Here is a 12,376-nt window from a genome sequence, read left to right as displayed (position 1 = left end):
ATTATTATTTTTTTAACTTTAAATGTGACTAATTCTTATAATATCTATTACAATAATGCCTATTAAATACATTCAAATATAAACTTAAAGCGTGCATAAAGATGTTTAATTAATTATAAAGATTATCAATTGCATAATTATATTTAATTTACCTCAATGTACTAAGAGTTTCGTCGTAGTTAATGTCAGCCGGTGATATGGCCGCTATCATGGCGGTCTTGGAGTTCCCGCCGAGGTTCTCACGCAGCAGCCACGTGAGCACCGAGTCACGGTAAGGAATGAAGTCAGCTTTCTTCGACTTCTTAGTTTTTGATGCCTAAAATATAAAAATAATTTATTTAGTTAAATTTTATAGCTATAAAATGCCATTTCTGAAAGCCAAGTATTCGTAAGTCTTTAAAAACACTTTTAAAAGCTATGAAATATCTGTTGGCACTTATAATACACTTTTTAATCTGTGAACTGTAAAAAAGCTAAAAGCTAACGTGAATTAAAACCAACTATATGTAATTGCTAACAAATAAATGCTTGAAAAATATGGCCTTTTTCGTTATAACCTTGTTATAAAATAACATTGTTTCAACGTGTTATTAAAAAACCGCGACGAAGTTAAGTGTATTTAAGCTTTTGCGTAATAATTTTTCATTCATTAGTAAGTAGTACAAATATACATTCTAGAAAAGTGTACTTCAATAGATCAAGTAGTTGTGTAGCTGCAAATCTAACGAACTACTAATATATTAATAATATGCAGTAACGTCTCGAGACATTAAAATACCTAAAGCAATTATTGGAAGCTAAAAAAACGTATTATTTGCTTTTGTCACAGATAAATAAAAGTGTACAAACCAAAAACAAAAAACTTCTGCAAAAACCAAAAAGGTTTTCTATTTCCAAATGTACATACAGTTATACACATAATTACATCTACGTAGTTATGTATATTATAGTAATTACACATTTCAGGCACACAGACACATAAACAGCACGAAATTACAAATAGTTAATTCCAATGGAGGGAGTAGTAAAGATAAATAAACAATTTTGACCTTGAAATGACAAATTATCTATGATATTAATTAAAGATTCGTGAAAAAATGGCGTTTCGTATATTAAAGTTAATGGATATTTGGATTTAATTTAAACTTCATATAAAAAGTTGATTAGAATTATATTGTATTATATATAAACACACATTAATCAAAAACCGTTTGCAGTGTATAATACAGCAGAGCTGTGAGCAAATTTCATGGAATATATATCAGGTCGTTTATCTTTACTTTTTCTGCCATTGGAATGTTGTATACATGTAAATAGAACCACAGTTACACTTACCGACTGAACACGTCCAAAGAAACAAGATGCAGGAGGACAGTTTAAAATACGTTTAAATCTATATGTATACATATATACATAGCTTAATATATAGCCATACTATTACATATTCACTATCAATTATTTTAAGAACATTTCATAGTTGTAAATTTATTTAACACCTCATTAAAAAAAAAAAACACCATCAAGTAAATTAAATTAAGCAGAAAATTGATATTATTTAATAACTTTGCATAAATGTTCTGAAATTAAAATTTTTAATGAAAGTAATTATTGAAATAAGATTTTCAATTATTAGCGCATTCACAGACACATATATAAGTATTTATATACAGATCTAGCATCCCACACATTCACACTACTATGACAGAACCTACTCAACAAATGCAATTATACAGACGTGGTTTTAAAGTTGTATACGGTTTGACATATAGAACTAAAACCATTATTCCATTATCCGATGTAAGTTATCTACACATATATATATATAGAATTTATTTATTCGTGCAAGCGGAATGAAACTTTGTAGTGTTTGATGAAACTGAGTCTGTAATAGTACGATTCGTGGATAACAGATGGCGCGCAAGTCATATCGAGTATTATAAGAATATAATTTAAAGGAGAATTTCAACGTATACCGTGAATTAAGTCGTATTAAATAAAGAAAATATTTTTATTCTTAACTAAACATAGTTAAGTGAGAAATGTGTATAATAATTTGCCTTCTTTGTGAGGAACTGGCTAAATATTCTCCACTTACTTCTATTAAGAAGTTATGCCGTGGAAATAATGATGATATAAATGTTTTATAAGATTTTTTTGTTTTTCTTTTAATTTTTTTTTTTATTCTATTAGGAGTGTCAGACATAAATAAAGTTTTATTCTATTTTATTCTTAATCTGTACAAAAAAGAAAATAAAAATTAATTTAATTTTCCAAATATATTATTATAATAATAATATTTTTATGTATTAAAAAAGTTATTGAAATATTAAAATATTTCTTGAAAATATAAAACACATTGAATACTAGGACACACCGTACTATGACGTCACAGACTACAAAATATAATAATAACAAATACGTCCTACGCTATACTTACATCGGATAAGAATTGTATACAAATATTTAAACAAAACCAATATGTGTTTTATTTTCATACAATGCCGAACTGCTCAACTAAAAATCCACGGTGCATAATATTTTTATCCTCTAATTGACTTACAATTTCAGCTAGAGCTGAAATGACTTTTCCGAGTGTCGTCAGTGACTTATTGATGTTCGCCCCCTCTTTCAGCCTCGTTCCTTTAGCGCCTGTGGAATCAGCTCGCTCGGATCCGGCGAGATCCACCAAGGATATTTTTGACACCTAGAAATGTTATTCAAATTAGTTATTCGTATATTTTTGATGGATTATTATCGGTGGTAAAATTTTATATAGTCCAAAAATGTTTGAGTGCACTGTCCACTCAGAATACAACAAGTCTTTTAACTAATATGTTCAAGTTCATAATATATTAGATCTCAAGGTTGACGGTACATTGACGGTTTAAGAAGTGATTTGTGTTTCTTACAATGCCAGTGTCTATGAGAGGCGACTACTTTTGTATCACATACCAATGTGATTGTAATCCTTAGATAAATTAATAAAATATCTGACATTTTCGTTCGATATTTTCATTATTTTTAGGGTTCCGTACCTCACCAAAAACCCTTATTGACCGTCAAGACCCTTTTCTCAGAAACGCGTCAGGACATCAAGTTAAATTTAATAACAAATTCTGAAGGCTGCAATTCCTTGTATCAGTGAAAAAAATCTTCTAAGTTTTGGAAACGATGCACGGAATGATGTTGGGCGATGTCGAACCGCACTTGTTCTCGCACACGTGTGAGTGAGATTTTATTGTATGAAAATCAAGAATGTTGGGAGTTACCTTTTCAGAAACCAAGTTAGTCGTCTTGTCATGTCTTTGTTGTGTGAAAAAAATCGTGAAAACAGCGTGCGAACGAGAGGAAGTCTCGTTCATGTTCGTAGCTGCGACCGTCCTGAGGACAAAACCACAATTATATTCAACATAAAAACACGTGGCAAGTTAATATTTTTTTTCCAAAATTTCTTACTTATTGGATTACGTTCATATTAATCGACTTTTTAAGGTTAATTTTGGAATAATTAATGTCAATTAAACCATAGTATTAATATATCATCACCATAGTATATAAGTACACAAATTTTATAAGCTGTTTGTATTGATGTATTATTCTCAGGATCTATTAACAGTCCGATTTGAAAAATCCTATTGCGTTAGATAGTCTCATATTTACTGAAAATCGCGAGTCTTTTACATGATGTAATTGTACTTGAATTGCAAACAAGAACTAAAAATGATTATTTATACGTAATTCAATTAAAATAATTAGAGATGTTTTTTATAATTCTATGCCAAGGTAAGAACAGAAGTATTCGTCTATTTCAAACAATACATACATACATTACGTACATATGTCAGTGAGGAAACTAAGAACTCATCAGTGTGCGTTCGCACAATAATGCGTTTGCTCGTTGCGACTGAACTTCAACAAAGACGACTAGTTTTTTTGTTAATTTAGTCTTGAGAATAGACTTCATTGTGCTATATACACTCATAATAATTATAACAAGATCAAGTAGGTTTCGACTCAAATCTTAAAGTCCTTTAAGGCCGAGCGCTTATGTTTTTACTTATATAAGTATAAGAAGACGCATTAGTTATCTTTTCCTGGATCAACAGACATAAGTTTTCTACTTCTCAATATCTCAATTCTTAAAAAAGTTTAGAAACTTCACTTATTTCGGTGTGATGAAGATATATCGAGATCTAATTTAAATGTGAATATTAGAGTTTGCAACCTCTCTGATCCAAAAAGTTTTCACTTCTAGATGATCATAGAGAATATTTCTTTACTTACCTAGCTTTGTTACCCTCATCGATGAGATCGTATATGTCTTGGTAGGACATAACAGCGAGCTTGCTGAGGTCCTCCACGTATGGCCCAAGAGCTGGGTGCTCACGAACCCGAAGGTTCCCTTTATTTTTAGGGTTCAGTAAATCACGAACCCGCTCGCAGTAGATTTCCATGTAGGATACTTCGACCTTTCGGAACGACATACATTGATACATATAGACGCAGTTATTAGAATTTTACTACTATTAATAAAAATAAAAATTATAATAATTCCGAATATTTTTGTGACCATAGACCATACAAAGACAATTCATAGACCTGGTCTTATGTAACTGGAAATCGTTAATTTAGAAAAACTTATTAATCAAGTTAGCTCATACGACTTCTAGTTAATGTTGTCATATATTTGATTGAACCGACTTTCTTACCGAATATTTAAGATCTTCCGAGGTGGTTTGTCGAATGCGCCTAAACAAATCTTTGCAAATTTGAGGTATAATCCCCTCTTGGCCTTCCTCTCCCCTTCCCATCATGGTATAGGACTTCCCGGCACCCGTCTGTCCGTAGGCGAATATGCATATATTGTAGCCTAGAAAATTATTGACGTTTATTATGTATTTTTTTAAATATTCGTTAATTGCTCGACTTTATACGGGCCCGCTTAGCTATTTAACAATCACCGGCTTTGTTTCTTCATTCTTGAAACAAATGAAAATTATAGATCTTCCACGATGCTCTGTATAATATGTAAGTTTACTGGACAGATCGTTTCATTTAAAATATAAGTTTTTCTTACCATCGAAGGAATGTTGAAGCATTTCTTCGCCGATATCTTTGTACACCATCACCTGGGACGAGAACTCCGGGTCACTCGGCTGAAACAAAATATACACACATGATATGGCACATACAAAAAACAAATGAAAAGACACAAAAATATAAAAGGTTTTTAATGTAACTAAGAAACATGCAACATTTTTACGCGAAGTGGTTCGTTACAACGGCTCGTGTCGAGTGTCTGACTCCGGTCGTGAACCCGCTGGGTCATTAACGAACGTACAAACATTTTTGTTTATTATTATTCAAAAACGTGTCTGATTTTATTTTCATTAGCAAATATTTCATTCATTTATAGTTTCAGAAGTAACCTTTGAATTTGGAACAAAGAATATTTTCATCGTCCTCTTTCAACATTACAATTTACCCCAGCGCAGGGTTTAAAGCCGAGCAAGCACTACTGAGTTGTCACGTGTTCATAATACTTCTCGGCCACCACGATATGGACATTGTTGGTAATGAATAAATCTGATTAATGATAAAGTTTTGCTACTAAATGTTATAGCAAACTAGTTTGTCTTTTGTCAAATCGGTTTATCCTATATGTACTACTGTAGTCTAGAACAATTTAGTTTGGCCTTAATACTTTAGGTTTAAACAGTAAAAGTAACAAAATGTTATAAAATTTATAATTATAATTTTAACTTTTATGAATGTGACAAAACGGTAACATTCATGAATCTATCTATTAATAGACAAGGCTACGTTAAGACATTAAACGATTACTAACTATTCATATAGTGTAATCGAATAGCCACCCTAAGGTCGTAATACAATTGTTTCTAAACCACAAAATCGTCCGCAAACTCCAATCTCTTTGACAATTAATTTGGAACGATTGTTACGGTTTGCGAAACCATCCAGTTTGCGGTTTCATTTCGAAATGGACAATTGCTCCATAATCCTATAATAACATTGTAAGTTTTGTTTAAAAAAAAACATCAAAACAGAGGCAAAGTTATAAAATTATTCATCATAACACTTTTGATTCTGACATACTGTTAAAATGGTACAAATGGCGTAGATATTACAGAATTTGCAATTGAAATGAACATAATTTCAGAGAATTGGAATTAATATATGCAAAATTATTCGACGCTTCTCGCTACAAAGTGTGCTATACAGGCAGCTAAATTTATGATTTCCAATTATACAGATAAAATATTTTATAAAAAAAAAACCTAAAGATTCGTTTAGCCATAAATAAATTTATTCTTATTACAGGAAAAAATATAAAAAGAAAATTGTAACGTTTATGTATTTTTTATACTAAAATTGTAACGTTTATATTATTAAACTGGAACTATTTCAAAAACCCATGTAAATAGGTCTTTAAAACAACAAAGTAAACATCTTCTAAAATATTACTACAGTTAATCAACAGGCTCAGTCCGTGTCTTTCAGGAAAATAATAAGGTACGACGGTCATTGACGTCACAGGGTAAAACGCCAAACGCAGACGGTACATGTTTCAGTTTTTTCCAATTTTAAGAGCAAATATTTGGGCATACAGTGTGGTGAAAATTTTTTTTCTCAAAATTTTCACATTGAGTCATTTTTTATTACGTAATTAACATATGATGTAAGATTACTTAATAAAGTTTTACTATAGAAATAGGCACAGAATTTTTCGACTTTTACTGTTTTTGAATTCGAATCACTATTTTTAAATAATGGTATTTATTTGTCGGTAACATTCTATAAACTTGTTATGTCTTGTCTTATTAATAATTAATGCATTATTTTCAATGCACGGAACTAAAATATGTCTACTCAATGTGTTTGGGGCAAAGCATGGTTTTCTTTAGGCAAATAATACGACATCTGTACTATATAAATAAGCTTTTTTATTTTTATCATGTATTATGAAAATATCCTTTCAAAGTGAAGTTACTCCTACGTCGACTTGTAACGGTAACAATAATTCTATGTAAGAATTTTAAATTTATGCCTAGATAAGAACGTTTTGAACAAAATGGTAAAATCTCGATATCTATTAAAAAAAATAGCCGGTAGACATAGTAGCCATAAGAACAGCCTAAATTTAAAACTTCTAAATATTTAAATCAAAAAGCGTACAATAAAATATCTATTCGAATAAACGGAATAATATACATAAAAAAACCGACACAGTACGTTTAAGAGAATCGTGAGTCGATCTTATTTCAAACAAAGACTCCATTAGAATGTAATACTTAATATTATACGAATTATTATTATCTATATATTACAGACGAGTAGCTGTCACTTTTTATAATAATCATTATAAAAAGTCTTTTTTAATCTGGCAACATAAACATTGACAGATACTCGTCATGGCGGGAAAATTGATTGGACAGATACATCATTTCATTGGGCGTCGTGTAAAAACATTAACAATAATGATTATAAAAATATATAAGATAACATAAGAAACGTCGTTTTATTTCTGAGTTAAGCAAGTTCTTTCAGGCTAAGATATTCACACTTCATTACATAAAGGAAACGGCACACAAGTCGGGATTAGAAACCCTATAGTTTAATACATGCATCGCAGATATCTAATCTCTTAATCGCGTTGTCGATACAATATGGCTGCCTCCCGAAACACGGCTGTGCCCACCTCATCCGTGATTTACGAATTTTTTTATCAAAGGTTCTATTTTTTTAACTAGTACGTACCTACGATACTCACTGTCTACATTTAATCTTAATTTACTTTAAATAAATTTATATTTATATAATCTGTTAGCTACACGTCATTCAAAGTTAAATTAATTTAAATTTAAATTCTAGAGAGTGACCATATAATAAATTTAGTATAGCTAGTCCGGTCTTCAGTGAACAGGTGGTAAAGGTAAGCCAATAATGTAAAATATCTACAAAAACAAAATCGTCTACACTCACTTGATTGAATAATACAATCCTATTCCTTGGTCACACCAAAGATGTGGTTTTCCGACAACTCCCGAAATAAATTAAAATCAAAATATTCTTTATTCAAGTAGGCTCACAAAAGTTTTTGAATGGTCATATCATGTTAATATATTGAATTAAAAGTAAAGCTATCACCGTTTCGGAAAGTAGATTAACTACTGAGTAGTAAACTCAGTAGTTCATCTAGCACGACTAGCTTTTCCTGATAAAATTAATTAAACTTAACCCATACAATTAATTCATTCTAAGCAATTGGGTATGAAAATTATAGCTTTGACATTAACAATTTATTAGGAAAGTAGTAAATTAAGATATTTCATTGATTTGTAGTTGCCATAAATAATAGAACATATGTTGGCAATATAATATTGCAACATCTGTTCGACGAAGTAATTGAAAGCTAATAACCAGCGAGGGGTTGAGAACAATCACAGCGAGTTCTCTCCGCGGTTACCGCAGGATATTTGACTTTTAGGGACAATCTACATGTTATTGCTTTATAAAATACTATCAAAACCTTGTAGATATTATCCAGTCCATCTATATATCACCATCAATTGTGGTAACGAACGCCATCTATCGGCGACTAACATAGTGTACTGTACAAAAACATTCTTCGTGAAAAAATACACATGTTTTCCAAATTCTATCTATTACTATCAAATGATTCTATCTTATCTATTAATATCTTACGGATACACCAATATCAATTTTATCAATACTAATATTGTAAATGCGAAATGACTATCGGTCTGTTACTCTTTAACGACCAAACCAATGAACCCATTTTGAAGAAATTGGGTACAAGGCAAGCTTGAAGCTCAGGAAGGACATATGCCACTTTTTATGTAACCTTACATAACACCTGACGACCAACCCTTAAAACGCGACCGAAGCCACGGGCGACAATTAGTATATAGATATACAATGTCAGCTGTCAATCTATCAATCTTGAATAAACTTTAGTATTGCTGCTATTACGCTTACCCATATCAAAATGATCGTATGTTTATTTGTTCCGACAGTAACGTGTATAATCAAACTCTTGCGTGTTTCCTTCGTTTGGGTTACTTTTGTAAATAAACATAGATATCGTTGCTCTGGATGTATTTCGTCGCAAGTGAATTTTTTATATTAACGTTTTGTTGTAATAATGTCATTTTTCATCTTTAAGGAATCGTTGAACATTCATCATATCAAACATTCAAATCAAATCAAAATATACTTTATTCAAGTAGGCTTTTACAAGGACTTTTAAATCGTCATTTAAACTATTTAAAGTAAAGCTACCTCCGGTTCGGAATATAGATTCTACCGAGAAGAACCGACAAGAAACTCAGTAGTTACTCTTTTTCAAGATATAAAAATACAGTCATGGTAGTTAAATACAATTATATATGTATGTTATGTCTCCTGCCTGGAAGTCAACAAGCATTAACTCCACGCATTTTTATCATCTATATAATCTTGTATCGAATAATATGCCTTCTTTACCAATGTATTTTTCACAAATGACTTGAATCTATGAAACGGCAAAGTTAAAAATTTCTGCGGAATTTTATTACAGAACCGGATACCTTGCCCCAAGAATGATTTATTGACTTTGCGGAGTCGGAAACTTGGCGTTCTAAACTTATCCTTTCTTCTTGTGCACATACAATGATTATCACTGATTTTATAAAAGTGATCAATGCTACTGTGAATATACATAATATTTTTGTAAATATATTGTGACGCAACAGTAAGTATTCCTACTTTGTTAAAAACATGCCGAAGAGAGTCTCATTAGCTATACCTATGGTTATTTGAGAAGGCTTCGCAAAAATACGCACACTAATTAGGTAGTATGACGTTTGACGAGTGTCAACTCAAGTATAACTCTCACGCACACCAAGACAATACAGTTAACCTGTCTGTTTTAGTTCTTTCGATCGACATTATATCTATACAAATATATATACATCTATAGAATATAATCTAAGAGCTAAACTTTATTATTAATAATCTATTCAAATGCTTACTCAAAACTCTGTCTAAATTATTACAATGTTATTTTAATTTTTGTTTTTTTTCTTTCAAAATTTGATTTCCGTGAGAACTGACTGAAGACAACTTTATTCATCATTTGCAAATGAGTTTAAATAAATACATATATTGCATAATTATTATGATTCTAAACAGAATATATGAAATTTAACTTATTAAGAATTCTTATATTTAAAATTATATTATTAAGTATTTTTTAACTTACATTGTGAGACCAGTAGGAGAAATCAAAGTTGAAGCTTTTAGGAGGTTCCTTGTTGCCCGGAGGTGCTTTTGGATTTTGAATCACTGTAACAAATGAAAATAAAATTAATTAAAAAATCAAATACACACAGGTACCTGAATAAAACCCTTTCCACATCAGCAAATGTCTCCCTACTGAGGCAAAACATTTTTGTTCCTGTTTGTTGTAGAAAGATACAAAACAAAATGTACCAAGGTTCCAAACGGTATTTAAAATTCTAATTTCATTATCATTTTCCGTCCTCATTGCCCTAGTGGTACGCTTGTAAGGGTTTGTAATCTCCGGGACGCTCAAGTAAAAAGTAAGTAGGATTTCTATTTATACTTATTTGCCCGAGCTCTTTCCGGTCGGGTCGGATTAGCCGTCTGATCGGATTAAAGAAATGAGAAATTAGAGTGTTTGCGAACATGATGTAGTGTAGTGTACTATAATACACGTTTATAAATATTTTCCAACAATTAAAAGACAGGACATTCCTTAAAAAAAAATTGCATACGAAAAAGTCGGTTCAAGTTTAAAGCCTCGCCTAGCCTAGCCAAAAGATCAATGTCTTGTAATTCCTAATTTAATTCAGTTCACATGTTTCAAATAAAACAATTATAATCTAATTATTTAAAATAATATCGTTAAAGTATCGTTTTTGACTTATCGAAGCGAAGCTATTCTAAATATTAATTTCATCTAAATAACTTTGAATTGAAACATCATACCTAAACTCCTAAATCAATGTATTGAAATTACAATTACATAACATTTCTTATTTCTCGCTTAGTATTCGTATTGCATAATTTTTTCACGTCCAATTTTCCTTACGAGGTAAGCTAAGGCGTAGGTGCGCGGCGCTGCGTCGCGACGTATCGACCGCAGTCGACGCCGTCGCGTATCCTATTCGAGTACCTTTCACGGGAAAATTACGGAAATTGCATTTCAAAGGAAACCTTTTCATTTAGAATTTAATAGCTAAGTAATAGAACCGTTATATATATATTTTAAATAGCAATTCCCATTGAAAATAATTTAATATTACAGTTTGTAAGATTTACCCCGTCCATATACTATAAGACTGATGGTTGTTGTAACAATGAAATAATTTATGTGATTCCTTAATATAACTGAATGCAATATTATATTATATATTCATATTTACCTAGCTTATGTATGTCCCCATCGTTGATTAATTTATTTATTTTAATAACACGCGTATGTGTAATATGCAACGATTGTATTTATATAGTCGTTTAATATACATAATCTCCACTTGAAATAGGGAATTTTAAACTACATACTCGTAGCGGCGTATAACTAACTTGAACGTGAAAAACAAAGTCATTAGTCGAATGAATTTTACATGGTTCTATTTCTACTATAGCATAAGTGATTATTCAGTGACTCATCGCTTATTAAAACACCATCGAGCAATACTGTATAACCGAGTTTCGCTTTGAACGGTAAGTTTGCCATTTACAGACAAGGGACACTACATGTATGTAGTATGAACCCACAATTGTAATAATAATATTATTTTACTTACTATATATACCTACTAATTTATATATTTTTAGTACAACGTCTATCAGCTGTAGTGGCCACTTACCATTTGTTTTTTTGGCTTACAGCTGAAGATGAGTTTGTTTGTTTGAATGCGCTAATCTTGAGATCCCTACCAGTCCGATTTCAAATATATTTTTACGTCAGATATCCTATTCATTGAAGTCTGAAGATCACATCGATAAAACCGCGCGGAGCAGCTTAACGGACCACTTGAAAATAAAAAGATTTACAAATTTCAACTATAAAGTTGTACGTAGTAACAGACAGTCGTAAGTTTATAGAGGATATTAAAAAAATTCCGAGTATTACTCGTCCGTCTTACAGAAGAGCAGTGTTTTATGAGCCATCAAGTTGCACACTGCAGATGCGATCTTTACTGCGCAGCCATCACCCGGGAGTAACACAATTTCATCTTGTTCGCCGATCTAGCATCCACGTTTTATGGTTACATGAATCTTAGTTTATGTATTTCCTTTTGCGAAAACAAAATCCCAGCTTTCA

General features: G+C 31.2%; 2 protein-coding genes across 20 annotated transcripts in view; one reads left to right on the top strand and one right to left on the bottom strand.

The window, feature by feature from the left end:
• The window catches only part of Unc-104 (uncoordinated-104), a 98,622-nt gene that overhangs the window by 20,368 nt on the left and 65,878 nt on the right, over positions 1-12,376 (bottom strand). For all 19 annotated transcript variants that reach the window (XM_064217521.1, XM_064217529.1, XM_064217527.1 and 16 more), the window contains 7 exons: positions 10,286-10,368; positions 5,078-5,156; positions 4,710-4,870; positions 4,285-4,469; positions 3,270-3,381; positions 2,561-2,704; positions 153-316 (listed from right to left, as the gene is read on the bottom strand). In XM_064217521.1, the coding sequence (XP_064073591.1) occupies positions 153-316; positions 2,561-2,704; positions 3,270-3,381; positions 4,285-4,469; positions 4,710-4,870; positions 5,078-5,156; positions 10,286-10,368 (928 nt within the window). The remainder of the gene's footprint in view (positions 1-152; positions 317-2,560; positions 2,705-3,269; positions 3,382-4,284; positions 4,470-4,709; positions 4,871-5,077; positions 5,157-10,285; positions 10,369-12,376) is intronic.
• The window catches only part of LOC113400292 (vacuolar protein sorting-associated protein 11 homolog), a 118,825-nt gene that overhangs the window by 43,342 nt on the left and 63,107 nt on the right, over positions 1-12,376 (top strand). The window lies entirely within an intron of this gene.

The sequence above is a fragment of the Vanessa tameamea genome, chromosome 17, assembly GCF_037043105.1.
Source record: "Vanessa tameamea isolate UH-Manoa-2023 chromosome 17, ilVanTame1 primary haplotype, whole genome shotgun sequence".
Taxonomy (NCBI): Eukaryota; Metazoa; Arthropoda; class Insecta; order Lepidoptera; family Nymphalidae; genus Vanessa; species Vanessa tameamea.
Note: the sequence above shows the minus strand (reverse complement) of the source record. Positions and strands in the feature narration are given on the sequence as shown.